Raw genomic sequence first — 15,358 nt, 5'->3', positions numbered from 1 at the left:
GAAGCAGAGGGTTATCTTTAGTAGAGCTGAAACAATTAGTCGACTAATGGGTTCGTTCTTTGACAGACAGCTACTGTAATGATAACTCTCTTGATCAATAATGAGAATGATCAGAATCAGATTTGTCAGACTAAACATTGTTAGAAAGCACAAAACCTCCCGATTCAAACAGTGTGAAGAAACGTCAAATGCGCAGCAGCAATATTTCTTTACTTTGTAGTCAGAGCGGACGTTTCCCGCCTTCTCTGTCGTCTATGACGGAACACGAGTGTTCAGTCACTGTGTTTTAAGAGACAAACGCAACAAAATGTCTGCAAATGTTTGGTAAAAAGGGGATGTGGCTAGTTGTGATCAAACTACGAGTGATGTCATTTCTAAATTTGGTCTGTTGTTGGCAACAAGCTGATATCAGCTGTATTCAGTATGACCACAAGGATCTAGCGTGGTTCTGGGTCAGCATGTCGGAGGACGTTTGGATGATGATGTCTGACTCAGCTGCCTTCTTTCATCTCTCCATGTGTCTGTGAGTGAGGTTACTCTTCACCTCGTGTGATGAAGAGGAGCTCTTGTCTCACTTCAGTTCCTCTCATCTTTTAGAAAACAAAGCACTTCAATGCTCCTGTGAGGAGGTCGGTAAATGTGTTTACATGAGAGGCGGTGGAAGGGTTTAATAGATGACGGATGACTGGAAAATTAGATTTTTGCTGCCAGGACCCTTTTAAATGGACTGACGAGTGCAGGAAGTGGGCCGTTCATATCATATCATAGCAGAGACTTCATGAGGCTTGAAAAGCTGCTCTGAGGTGGGCCGGGCTGCCGTGGGTTGTCACAGGGTCAGGTCTGCTCCCAGAGGACGAGCAGAGAGGACAGGAAATACTTGGTACAGAAGTGTGACCCCTGTGTGCAGCTGCAGTGAGAGAGGAAGTAGAGGAAGGGAGAGACAGGAGACAGAGAGAGAGAGAGAGAAAGAGCGAGCGACACTGATGCTTCTGACAGCGAGGCTGTGAAGCCCGTTAAATATCAGAGCTGCTGACACAAGTCTGTCTCCGCACTGTCAAAACAAGACCTCGGCTCCCACGGGTGACATGTCGGCAAAGACCGAGCGCAGCAGGAAGCGGCTGCAGCCCAGAACGTGAGTGCTCCGATGAATCCATGTTTGCTGAGCTTAGAGTTTGATGATGTTTGCTTCGGGCCTCAAAGAGACAAACTCCAGCTTAAATTTATGAAACTTCAATGGAAACCCAAGCAGCAGTTGCTCTCTCGCTCCGGGGCTTTTGAGCGCAGGTCGTGGTCTTCCTCGGCGGATGGAGTTCGTTCAAACTTTCCATTATTCGGAGCACTTTGTGGACTTTTCATTCGTGTTGGTTCAAGCTTTAGTCTGATGAACGGGGCTGCAACAAACCGTCACTTTTGGTAGTTGATCGGTGTATTCAGTGAGTCATTGTTTGGTTTATAAAACATAAGAAAATACTGAGAAATGTCACATTAGAGCACGAGGTGACGTCTTGTTCTGTCTGACTAGCGGTCCAAAATATTATTATAACATACATGACCTATGTGTGTTACTGTGTGCATGTTGTCATGTTTGAGTACTTTGAACCAACAAAACTTCTTCCTCTTGGCATTTGTTGGTCAATAGATTATTTAAATGATTAATAGATTTTCCAAATCGTTGCAGATTAATTTTCTTTCAATCAAAAAATCGACTAATTGTTGTTGTTGAATTTAAAACGGAATACAGCTTGTTCAGCTGATTTTGCAGATTTTGCTGATATTTTTTTTTATTGTCTCCTAGTTTAGAAGTCAGCTTTGCTTTGATTATTCATTAATTTTCCAGCTATTTTCTCACAGACCTAATTAATCATCTGTTCTATAAAATGTTCCAGACTAATTTTGTTTGTCTGACCAACAGTCCAAGACCCAAAGATATTTAATGAACAAACAAATAACCATGGATCACTGAAACTGAATTATCGGTCAGTCGATCGATCGCCTGCACCATTAATCTGATGATCTGCTGTGTTTTCGGATGATCGGTCAGGTGCTTCAGCTGACTTCCTCTAATTCTTTTCAATCAAAAACTCTCAAAATGACATGATTGTAATGAACAGTGTGACCCCTCAGTGTTTAAAATACATAAATGACTCTTTACTCTTTATTCGGATCCACAGTATCGTACAGCATCAGAGTGATGCAATAACTGCAATTTACTCATATCTCTTTACGTTGTCTCACTTCCCCAAATACACAACACACAACAGCTCGCTGTGTCAGTCACACTTCTGTCTCTTTGGATGCAAAACCCCCGAATTTGTTTTGACTTCCCTTTCTTAAAGCACGACAGGGAATCGAATCCTACATGTGGCTGACATCATCTGTGTAGTCTCGACTTTAATATTCAGTCTACCGATGTTTTTGTTTCGATCCAGTTTGTTTGAGCCGTTACATCAGCTATAAGTAAAGTTGTGTGTGTGTGTGTGTGCGCGTGTGCGTGTGTGTGTGTGTGTGTGTTATCCAGCACAACCAGGCACTCTAAGGGGAAATTCATTCCTTCATCTTATCGAATGTCAACAGTGCTGAAGAAGCCAGAGATGACTTCGCACTCACTTTTTTATATTTATTTGTGCATATTTTGTAGAACTGAAACCCAAAATCAAGAATCTGAATCCAGCCACAAACATGCAGTCATGGCTATTCTGGGATTTCTGCTACTTTATATTCAAATTTTGTTTGCATGTATTATATTTCCTTTTCATATTCCTCATCATGTCGCTGCCGTAACAAAAAGGTTTAGTCATGGAACTTATTTTCTGTTTGCACCATTTTTCTTAGAATTTTTATTCAAAAAGTCAAACTCTGCTCCCGTCTACTCATGAATTCATTTCCTCGTTTCAGGAGATATCAAAATGATTACCCGTTTCCTCTTTTCAGATCTTCAATCACACTGACTCCCTTTTATTTTCACTTCAAGAATTAGGTTAACGTGGTATTTCTGCCAAATATGAAACGTAATTTAAAACGTCAGCTGATTTCGAGCTACATAGATTCAAATTCATCTTTTTCAATCCAAAATTAGTCACAACATTTACCAGTGAATGAAATATTTCTGGAATGTCGAGTCCATCATTAAATATTTTTGTCTGTGATAATAAATCTTTACTTTTAGAGTGAAACCTGTCATTTTAATAATAGATACATATTTGCTGTCTGCTCCTCCTCATCGTCATGTCCCAGAGTTCACCTGCTGATAACATTTGCGGAAAGGAGAAAGGAGTCGTCCTGCGTCAGTGCATTTTGATTAATCGCCTTTTCCCCTTCTGTAACCTTTGGCTCTCTCTGCTGTACTTTAATCACACTTTGGAAATTAAATTTTGTGGCTTTTGGAGCAGATAGAGTTCAGACTTAAACCCTGAATGTTATTTTCAAAAAAGAACGAATATTAAAGCCGTGGTTTTGTTGCCGTTTAGAGAGTCCAGTCACTTCCATGTTTGACCTTGATCACTTCACAGAAATCTACAGACTTAATTTAAACTCTATACATCGTACATAAAACGAGCTTCTACCTCAGTTGCTTGCTTGAATAATTAAACTATGGATGCACTGACTCTTCATGTTAAAGTGACAGTTATAAGAATAAAGACATTTCAATCATGCAGCAGTGACGGCTGTCATGTTCACTCAAGCTGCGATTACTTTGTTTGATTCGACTGGGTAATTCATTATTAATCAAAGACCCTGTCGTATTAAAAGCAAAGCAAATAAAACTCAAACTGTCAATGTTACAACAAGATGAAGACAATTGTGTCACTATGTATGTGTCATTAATTATTATCAATCACTCGATGTAATCAGCTATTCGAGTTGATGTTCACTCACAGGATGCTTTCACATCAACATATTTGGTGCCATTTAAGCAAATTCCAATGATTCATTTTTGTATTTTTCTTAAATACTATGTTTTGAGCATTTTATTTGCTTATTGTAACGTGACCATAAAGATCGACAGGAAATCGGGGGAAACAGAGCAGGGAAATAACATTTTACATGCTCAGCTCAGCCCAAACTCAGGAGTTTCACCACTTTATTCTGCTTAGTTCCCCCCTTTTTTTTGGACTGTTATATAAAGCGAGTCATTCTCTGTTGAGGAGGATGGTGTTGTGGTTTGTTTATGATGTGAGCCCAAAGCAGAACTGGCAGATGACTGTGTGACAGCTGATTTTCACATGAATTCAAAAGTCAAACTATTAAATACCTCTGCTGAACTGGTATTTTTTATACACAGATTTCCCCGTTTTCTCTCATTTCTGTCCGTTTGTTTCTATCTGTGATATTTATAGTTTCCGTCTACGTACTTTTCATGTCTTCATGATTCCGGAGAGCTTAAGTAAACACATCAGGTTTGGTAAAGAGCAGTGTGACCTGCTGTCTGTCTCCAGTGTTAGATTCCCTCATGTGGGGCCACGTAGCACTGATGACATCACCTAAACTGTCCGATCACTGACTTACCTGTCCGTCATTATAACTTCAGGCTCTTGGTTTGTTTGTATAGAAAAAAAAAACAAAAAAACGGTGTGAACTCAAAACACGTCATTTTTTTTCCACAAGTAAAGCGCAAGTATAAATGATGACATTAACAGTGGCAGCTTCCTACTAGTAAGTAAGGAATCAGCTGAACTTACACGGACTAGTTTGACTTCATGTGTCAGCGTCCCCTGCATGTGTTTAAGGCTGCAGTTGTTTCTCTGTAAATGAGATCTGATCATGAATGAGAGCTGCTGAACCCTCATCACGCTTCCCACAGTTCCCTGAAACCTTTTATCATTTCCCCCGCGGTGAGAAGGCCCCGGAGTGACCCCGCTGACAGTCTGTCAGTCAGGCCGGCTTAGAGGCCACAAAGAAAACTGCTGCCGTGCACTTCATTTACTCCCAGTCTGCCAGGGCTCCTGTTCACCAGCTGAATGGACCAAATAAAGAGATGCTCTCCCACAGTCTGAAACATTTTGTTCAGCAGAGGCTTTGGAGGTTGCATTTATTCCTACTGTTTAAAATTCACAGCCTGCTTTTTGTCTGCTGGGTTTCGTTTCTTTAAGAGTAGCGGATACCGAGTGTTTGGGGGGGGTTCATGTCGGTGTAAATGCTGCGGAGCTTTTGTTTGGTAAAGGTCAGACCGAAGCCTGATTGGCTGTGGGATTTCCTGGTAGAGTTTTTGAGCCACCCAATAGAGAGCGACTGGGGGTGGGGGGTTACCAGGAGGTGATGAGGTAATGCTGGTTTTTTTTTTTTTAATGTGAGAGGGTGACATCATTGCTGTGGCATTCTGTGTTGCCATGGAGAGGGGGGAGATAAAAGAAGGGGCGTAAAAAGGGAGCTGTGTGGGAATGGGACAAATATGTCTGCGCTGTGAGTGTTAATGTGTGAAAACAGTCTACATGACAAAATAATAACAGATAACGCGTCACACAGGTTAAATTGTTGAATTGTTGCTGTCGGGGTTCAGGCATCCTCCTTTAGATTCTGGAAAACATCAGGAGTGGAAATTTGGCTCTGAACCAGGAATCCCGATCTATTTATGTCTCCTCTGAGGGGAAAGACAGGGTCTCCCCCAGACAGCCTGCCATTTCCTCATCTGTGTGTGTGTGTGTGTGTGTGTGTGTGTGTGTGTGTGTGTGTGTGTGTATGTGAGAGAGAGAGCAAGAGAGAGAGGGACCATACCTCTATCCCACAGCCCTCAAGGTCATTCTCCGTCTTTGTCTAGGAGGATTTCGGCCCAGCCAGCGAGTTCAGTGACAGCTGAGCACTCTGGCAGTTTCTCGCAGCAGACACATTGTTTCTGTCACCATCAGGCTCCACATGCTTCACATCTTTTGTCTGATTTTACTGGAAGGCCGGGCAGACTGGTGTATTGGCTTAATGATCAGAAGTACTCAAAGCATTTCTGCTGTCTTTGCAGATAGATGGAAGATGGATAGGCCTCTGAGCTTCACGTAGATGACTGAAGATTTAATAATTAATGAAGAAATGCGCACGTGTGTGTGTGTGTGTGTGTGTGTGTGTTTTGTGTGTGTGTGTGTGTGTGTGTGTGTGTGTGTGTGTGTGTGTGTGTGTGTGTGTGTGTGTGTGTTGGAGAGGTGTGGTTCCTCGTAAATCTTTCAGCTTTTCATCTGTCACTCTGTAAAGGTCCTAATCCACACATCTACCAGGACACACCGTTTCCTTTTGACCCCTCCTGCTTCCTGCAGCTGCCTCAGCCTCCACGTCACTTAATGACCTGTGGTTATATGTGCACTCCCACACACACACACACACACACACACACACACACACACACACACACACACACACACACACCATAAAACGCTGACCAGTAGTCAGCAGTGTTTGTGTGGGAGTCAGATTGGTTTCTGTTTTTTTTCCCACTGCGCGGCGTTTGCAGTGATCGTCTTTAAGAGTCACACTGAGAATGAAGGAAACACATAAACTGCATGTTTGCATGTCGCAAACTCACACGCTGTGTTGCTTTGTTCAGATTAGATCAGCGACAGTTTTATAATCCATCAATGTAATGACAGAAATGTAATTGTTAATAATTACCAAAAAAATATGTAGTTGCAGCTTTTTTTTTGTCACGTTTTTGCAAATTGAATATATTGAGACTTTTGGTGAACAAAGCACAATATTTAATTTATCAACTCGGGCTCTGTAAATTTGTAATTCTTTTTGACAATTTATTAAACAAACCTCAACCTTCATTTTAAAAAATAATGTCAGGATTAGTGGACAGTGTTAGAAAATGAAGATCGTCTCAGTAGGATTTTAGTTGAGCTGCTGAGGTGCGATTCATGTTGGAGACCGCAAAGCTGTCCACGTCAGTTCAGCTTCACCAGCAGACAGCTGAAATAATGGAAACATTTAGCCCCGCTGAATTATTAATTGTTTATCTGCATGTCGGCTCTAAATGTGTTTATTTATGTGTCTCGCTCTTTGATCACAACCTAATTCATTTTGAAAGGCTGTTACAGCTGCAGGGCTGATTTTCTCTGTTGAGTAATGAGATGATTATTTTCTACATGGATTAATCATGTGTCTTATAAACCACCTGAGAAGTGTGTTTTTTGGGGGATTTTTTTTTTGGTCCAGTCAACAGTCCTAAAAATCAGTTTGCTTCAGTGCATGATGAGCCGTAAATTCTCACAATCTGGAGTGATTATACGTCCCGCATTGCTGCTTGAAAAACAACTTGAACAATTGATTGATTAAAGCAGTAGCTGATTAGATTAGACTCAACTAATGGATGACTAATAGTTGCTGCTCTAATATTAATACCAATACTGCCTATATCATTCATCTGTATTTAGTTGACTTACTTCAGTAAGAAAAGCAACATTTATTCTTATTCTTAAATCAAATCAAAGCTACTAATTTCTGTTTTCATTGTTGATAATTTACCTTTTTTTCTTAAATTTAGACCCACATGAATCTAAAATAGAGTAGCAATAAACTGTGATGTCTATTGTGTATACTGAGTGGTGACACGTTAATGCATATGAGACCTTGTATGGCATCATGTCTCATTCAATATGTTTATGTTTTCATCTTCTCTCAGGGTTTAATTCCATTCATTTGTTCAGCTCGTTCATATCAGCTGGGACCAACTAATCCTGTTAGGTATTGACCCAGGTCAGCCTGTCGGCGTGATAAATAGGACGGAAAGTCGTTCAAAAACACATTACATCATCAAACTGTCCAATACGATCACCTCAGTGGGAATAATAAATATGAATAATAGCAGACTGGGAAACAGCACATGGAAAATTCATCTGCGACATTCAGTCCTCCATATAAACTCATGCATTTTATCCACACAATTTCAATAACTCATCCTTTTCTGGAAGTTCTACATCATAGATCCAAAAGCATTTTTTTTTTTCGACGACCCCTAAAATATACGTGCAAAAGAATCCTACGTCACAAATTATTTAGTCAATTTAGCTTTCTCAGATTTGAAAAAAAGAGATTTTGAGATTTGAGATTGAGGGAGGAGAGCCAGTATAACCTTCATGCTCATCAACAGATTCCACATTGTGATGAAAAAGAAATTCTAGAAAACAGCAAAAAAAAAAAAAGCCACCTTGTTCTCAGTTGGAGGTGTCCTGTCAGCAGTTTGACAGACGCCTACACAAAAGATGAACAAAACAAAAAACAGGACACTCACGCACACACATACACTCACAACTGGGAACAAGGTTGCTTTATGCAAATGAGGAATTGAGCATGAACTCATTCACTCAAGCAAGCGGGCACCTTCTTTCCACCATGCTGACAAACGATTTTAAACCTGCTAAACACCAGTACGTTAGCATAGACATTGTTTTACAGTCTTATCGAGCTGCTGGCATAGCCGCAGACTCTGTTTGTTTGTTTTTGCCTACCATGCTATTTACATCACCGCCCCTTCAGATTTAGATCATCAAAAAAGCGCTTGGTTGGCAAACACCAACCTAAAGACCAGAGATTTTCAGTACAGGAGCCTCGCCGGGTTACAGACCGCATTCAGCAGGAGTCCCATGCCGGGGGAAAGGCTGCCTCATTTTGACCTGGAAAAGCAATTTATTACTCTCTCAGGCATTTTCAACCAATTCCTTCAGGGATTTGAGCAGGAGGGGGGACAGTTGCAGATTTACTGGCTCGCCTCTGTCATCGCTTGCTTCCTTCCCTCGAGGATCCAGCTGGGTTTCATGGTGTCTGAAATCTGCTTCGCTCCCTCTGACTTGTCCGTGGGAGTCATTTATGTCAGAGCAGCCTGTGCGTGAATTTCTTTGTCTCTTTCTTCATTGCATCGTACATCAGTCAAACCGTCCATTTCATCACATCTTTATTGTCTTCATAGCTGCCCTCTCTGATATTCATCCTCTCGCATTTTGGCCTGTGAATCTTCTCAAACATTTTATTTTTGTCCTATTTTTGTATAGTAAAGTGTCGGAGGAACTGTAAAGCTTTCACTCGGTTAGGTTTTTGGAGGATCATAGCAGAGCGGGCAAAGTCTCTCTCCCAGTCTTTCACGCTGATAATCCTCTTACATGCCAACGCCAGTGCTCACACAAAAAAACACCCAAAAGTGAGCCCGCAGACACACATTAACACACTAACCGCAATCTCGGAAGAGGCATTCATTCTTATTGTGCTGGAGTATATTTTTCACCGGTGGAAGTCTGGGGTTGTAACTGAGCTTTGCTGCCTTGCTTTAGCTCGGAGATAAGAGTCTCATCCTGAAGGCAGAAATCCGGCATCTCCATCAGGGAGTCACTAATGTATTCACTCATGTCTTTAATACTCTGCTGCCACTCCCAGCTCTGCTCAGAGACATTTCTGTGAGCTGATCCTCAGAGCATTGAGATCCCGGCTGTGTGTGTGCGTGAACATGCCATGGTATGACTTTGCCTCAGCAGGTGTGTGTGTGTGTGTGTGTGTGTGTGTGTGTGTGTGTGTGTGTGTGTGTGTGTGTGTGTGTGTCTGTCTGTGTGTGTGCGCCGTAAAAGGCAGTTATTGAGCGGCAGAGAGCCAAGACGGCTGAGTAGCTCGTGGCTCGGTGCTGCGGACGTCTTCTGAAAGCCTTGACCCACTTCCATGCCCCCTGCCCCCCTTACACACACACACACACACACACGCACACGCACGCACACACACACACACACACACACACACACACACACACACACACACACACACACACCCCACCTCCAGCTCTGCCACAATCTGCTGAGCTGCAGTGAAGCTCTGCATGCAGTCACTGGGGAGACTCGGTGTGTCTGTCGAATAAATAAATTGCATGTGTGTGTCTGTGTGTGCTACAAGGTTGTGTGTGTGTGTGTGTGTGTGTGTGTGTGTGTGTGTGTGTGTGTGTGTGTGTGGATGCATGTGGTTTACAGAAGGTGAAAGACCTTGGGCAAAGTCATAGAGAGCTGCTGCCTCTGCTGAATATATTTATGAGTCCTTCACTAGTTGTTACTTTAGGAACCTGCCACAAGCGTGTTTAAAGGTGCAACGCGCAAGGATTTTATGACTGATGATTGTAAAGTTTGTACGGTTAAGCCTGTGTTTACGTTGTAGGTTATTAGGTTAGGTTAGGTAGTTACTTTATTAATCCCTGAGGGGAAATTTTTTCGCTACAGCAGCATACAGAAGCAATTATGTGACCATAGTTGCCAGAAAACAGACACAACAAAACCATTTCGACGCCATTTAGAATATTTTTCAGTTTGTGTTGTCATGAGCTGGAATAAAGATCCATTTTGTCCAAACGAGGTCAGTATGCCTGGTAGTCACATACAGCTCTTTGAACTGGTCTTAACTGTGTAGGTTAGGAGGAAACTAAACATATTAACACCGTCAGAAACATACAAATAGCTACCTTTATGAGTAGCCAACGTTAGCATTGTATTATTAAATAAGGCGTCTTTGCAGTGGCGCTGGCAGAGGTACGATTTATACATGGGTGTGTGAATGGTGAAGCGTACGAGAGTCTGTCAGCAGGAAATCAATATTTACTTACATTCACAGCCAACAGTTTTACCAAACCATGATATATATATATATATACACACACACACACCCTTCCCACCTTGTGCACTCATGGTTATAAGTCACATTTCTTTCCATCGCTTAGACTTATTGAATTTGGTTCATTTGCACCAGAAGCACCTGTCCGCTCGTCCGCTACCTTTAAGGTCAAAGAACGTGAGAGAGATTGATTAATGTTTGTTTGCACTAAGTTACCGACACAACACCACCACAAAACTTCGGCCCGTTTGTGTTATAACGTAGTGAGTCAAGTCAATATTGACAAAAAATGAAACGGGATCTGTTGGTGTCACAGTAAAAAAGACTGAGTAAAATCATGACAAAACAATGTACGCCCAGTGTGAACAGGGTTACTGCCGCCGGCACAACAGCATAGATATCAAATGTCTACTTCTTCCTCGTGTTGCTTATCTGCTGATAACTTCAGTTACAATTTAAATGTTTTATACTAAAAATCTTTCATATTTTCTCTTTAATACTTTCAGATCAAGCAGAACTGGTTTTAATCTGCTCAGAGCAGAAACGCTGCCAGACAGCCGGCTGATGCTCGGAGGAAAGCTCTGCTGGGAAGGAGTGGAGACACTCACTTAGTCAGGGATGTTAGACACAGAGATTGAGAGAGATTATAAACAAGCACACACACGAGCCTACAAGCACATCAGCAGGGTACCAAGTCGCCGCTGCATGTGTATGTCATACATAGGGGGATTAGCACACATTTAGATTTATGGACACATGGCCTGCTTACATGTAGATATGTGCAGACAGCGACATTTTTCTAATCGGTCGGAGGATCAGCAGAGTGCTTCCTCGTTCTTCCTGTTTTTTTGTTGTCAGTTTTTCCAGAATGTTTGTTTAACAAAAGCTCATGAGTCACATAAGATTTCCATCTTCTTTCCTCAGAAGTAGTACTCATCATCGATCATCAGTTACCAGGAAATTGCCTTTACTCGTTTGTTTGATTTTGAATATCACACCGGCATCAGTCATTGTTAACTTATTTACATTATATGTTCACTTGGAAGGTGATTGTGTTTGCTGCACATCCTCTTCACCGTCTGTCACCATGTGATCACCCTCTGTCTGTCAACATCTCTTTGTCACCTCTGTCTGTTAACATCGACCAATCGACCAGTTTGCCACTGAACTCTGGTGACAGACCAGACAGAGATCTACAAATGAGAACGTCTTGTGAGCTCAGTATCTCTCCTCAGTCGGAGGTTGTATCGATCTATCAGCCACTTCAGCACTCTAAATGTAGTATTGATAAAAAGTCTTATTAGAACGACACAGATTCGTTTTCAGAAAATCAAAACACGCCACGTTGCTGCCTGCAGCTGCAGAACTGCTGATGTTTGTTTAAAGTTTCACTAAGATTTATTTATTTTTCTTTTCGTTGAACTCAAACTAGAAAAAGAGAGGAGCACTTTTATGCACAGTTTTCATATGTTTAAAGGAGGATCAAATTTGGCCATAAATCTGTGTATCTAAGCTGCTCTCGAGGCGTTTCCTGTGGCAACGCTTGTCTGATGTTTGAGAGACGCTGCTAAGAGACGCTGTCAACCTATACGTTGCGTTATTGAACTGGAAAGTCACCAATGTCATTAATGCATCCATGTCATAGCGCTGTATGTCCTGCTTGTACTGTATAAGAATTGAATTTTTCCTCCAACGAGCTGCCGTGATGAATTGAGATTATTTTAAACGTTTGTCTCTGTTTGTATTTTTTGTTTTACATTTTATTCTTCTTCTAATGTGGAAAACTAGCAAACTAAGCGAACTAACTTTCACTTGAAAAAAATGCAAACTACTTAGCAAACCCGTGAGCTTTCCCTTAAGAGGTCTTCAGAGTCTTCTTATAGTCCACAGACGGATGCAGGTTGATGTTTAACAGCACTTTGTTTTGTCTTCGTGTTACGTTACTCTGTTTTTCTGATGCTCAGTCATCAGCGGTGTGTTTCGGTGTGATCTCATTTGTCTCTCTGGTGGTGTGTGACAGAGCCACAAAGGGAATCATTATCACCATGAAAACTATCATTTGAAGCTCTGCAGGGTGTCATTAGGAGGATTAAAGTACAGTTTACCGTATAATGTTCTGTCAACACAATAACAACTTCATTTGGTGTCCGCTTCTTCCAGTTCCTGGAGGTGTGATCGGCTGATGGAGTGAAATACTAATCATGTTCTTCTACATTAATTAATATGTTCGCAATTAGTGCTGTAAATAATAGTTTAGAAATTGGTTATATTGTTGACAAACAATTTAATAATTTCCAATTTAGTACGTTTATCAAGCAAAATGTCAAATATTATCTGGTTTCTTCCAGTAAAAAGTGGGCGTGTGCAGTTTATGTTATTGTATTATTGTAAACTAAAATCTTTGGGTTTTGGACTGTTTGTTGTGTAATTTAAACACATCACTTTGAGCTCAGGGACTTTATGATGGCCACTTTAAGCTGCCTTGTTCTTGAGACGTGCCTAAAAGATGTTTTTGAAAAAAAAAAATTGTAAAGTTAACGAACTGATCAGAGGACAGTAATAGTTTGTAAAACATTTAAATTCAAAATCAGACATGTCGATCATTTGCCGTGCCTCACCGAATATTTTTGTCTTTCTCTTGTTTCGGCTGGTTCGTCTGGATTTGTTTTCGTCACTCATATTTAAAGGAGTAACGACATGATCTTTATCTTCAAATGACCATTAAAAAGTGTTAGTGAATTGCTCACGTGTCCATTTCTGTCTCCTGTCAGGTGTTGTGAGTGCAGCGCCTCACTGTCCCACTGGTATTATGAAAAAGATGGACGGCTCTTCTGCAAGAAGGACTACTGGGCCAAATTTGGGGAGCTGTGCCACGGCTGCAACGACCCGATCACCACCGGCCTCATCATGGTAAGATGATCTATCGACCGACTCATCTCTCGTCACCTCCCTGGCTCTTTGTTTGCTGATGAACCTCGAGTTACACTCCCGACTCCATACATTCACTGTCCCACCGTGTGCCAGCGTGCTGTACGTAGATGCTCACAGGACCTGTGCCAGACCTGTAACTGACCCCGATGTCTTTGGCTGCTTTGTCGGATCGTCTTACAGACCACCGGTGAAAGTCTGAGCTGTTGTTGTGACACAGTAGCGGTTCCTGTGCACAACAGATTTGGTCACAGCACCGGAAAGCAGATCAACAATAGACTCGCCTTCTGCTGATAAGTGCTGCTGCATTATGGAGAAGACAAGATACCAACATCGAAGGAGAGTGCTGCCTTTTTGTTGATTAGTGATGGAATCACACACATTCAAAGCTTGGAGAAGCCAATTAATATTATATGTTAGTGTAATAAAATACAGCATGTTGTCCTCATACGGTACGTCTCAGGGCAAAGCCAGCATCAGAACAAATGTAGATGCAAGCAGTTTTCATTGGGCTGTCGTTTATTTTGTGCCTGTTGGGTGATTTTCTGGCTGCAAGTGAACGCATCACGTGCAGGGGTGGTGGGAGAGAGGCAGCCGGGCCTGTGTTTAGCTGACTGGGTGTTTGACGGTGTTATATTTGTTACTCAACTCACCTGTTTTTCACATCTTGAGTTGTAGCAGTAACAGATGAACCGCTCCTCAAACCTGAGATGTGTATTGCAGCTTGTTAGTTGTGAGCCTTTTCAACTTTTCAACTTTTCATATCTTGCTGCTGAGAGTCATTGTCTTATCTGGTGTTTGGCCACTTTTCAGTTTTGTCTAAAAAAAGTGAGACACAGTTTCACACACAATATCAGTACTTATAAAGTGTTGTTTAACTTCCCTTTTAAATTATTTTAGTGAAGCCTTAATGTGGTGGCTACAAAATAATCAGTGGCTAGTTGAAGTGATAAATTGCCTGCAAAGCCAGACTATTGATTAAATCAATAATTATCTGACTGTTGGTGGTCCACTAATCAGGGAAGCTGAGTCCACTCTTTGCACATAAAGTACCTGGTCTGACACATTTTCCTCCTGCAGCCAGCTCTCTCTGTGTGTGTGTGTGTGTGTGTGTGTGTGTGTGTGTGTGTGTGTGTGTGTGTGTGTGCGTGCGTGCGTGTGCGTGTGTGTGTGTGTGTCCGTCCACACAGACAGCTTGCCCTTTGCAGTACAATCTCAGTAATGAAACATGCAGGCCACTCTGAAGTGAGTTAGGTGGAGGGTTTGCTGCTTCTTTCTCCTTCTCTGGTTTATTGCTCCTCTTACAGAGAGGAGTCACTGATTGACTGACTCTGCAGTTGCACTTTCAGAAATTTGAAATCGGTCAGCCAGTCCTGCTTCTATTGCGAGGATGGATTGACCTATTGTGTTACTGTGTTCACGTATAGACCACGGTCATCTGGCTGCGTCTGTGCCACGCCCGGAAAGAAGACGTCTGCTCCAGTCCTGCAGTCACTCTGACAGATTTGCAGGGACACAAAATCTTATTTTAAATGTCCTCTGATGCCACTGCACCTAAAAAGCTGCTGTCACTGTTAGTGAAAACACTATGAGCGCCATGACGCAATGATGAGTCAGAATCTGCAGACAGAAATGGTGACCTGAAGCACTACATGAGTGAGGAAAGTAAGGGAGACAGCTCTCCCTTACTTTCCTCATAGGATCTCATGGGATTTCATCATTCGTGGTGCAGCGATGCCCATCGAACAAACTGAGCCGTGCTTTACTTGGGAATTGTTTTCTAATTGTTTGCTCACGACTACACTTTTGTATCAGCCTTTTTAGTTTCACAATTCATCACATCAAAACACACAGAGATCAGGGAGGTATTGGG

The 15,358-nt window shown here is 41.9% G+C and overlaps 1 protein-coding gene across 1 annotated transcript in view; it reads left to right on the top strand.

Moving 5' to 3' along the window:
- The window catches only part of limk1a (LIM domain kinase 1a), a 48,586-nt gene that overhangs the window by 8,257 nt on the left and 24,971 nt on the right, over window positions 1–15,358 (top strand). Inside the window, exon 3 of the mRNA XM_069148009.1 lies at window positions 13,329–13,467. Within this exon, the coding sequence (XP_069004110.1) occupies window positions 13,329–13,467 (139 nt within the window). The remainder of the gene's footprint in view (window positions 1–13,328; window positions 13,468–15,358) is intronic.

The sequence above is a fragment of the Embiotoca jacksoni genome, unplaced genomic scaffold, assembly GCF_022577435.1.
Source record: "Embiotoca jacksoni isolate LCO1_2020_lvr unplaced genomic scaffold, fEmbJac1.0.p SCAF_14, whole genome shotgun sequence".
NCBI classification, from domain to species: domain Eukaryota; kingdom Metazoa; phylum Chordata; class Actinopteri; family Embiotocidae; genus Embiotoca; species Embiotoca jacksoni.
The sequence above is the reverse complement of the archived record's forward strand: the minus strand, read 5'-3'. Positions and strand labels throughout refer to the sequence as shown.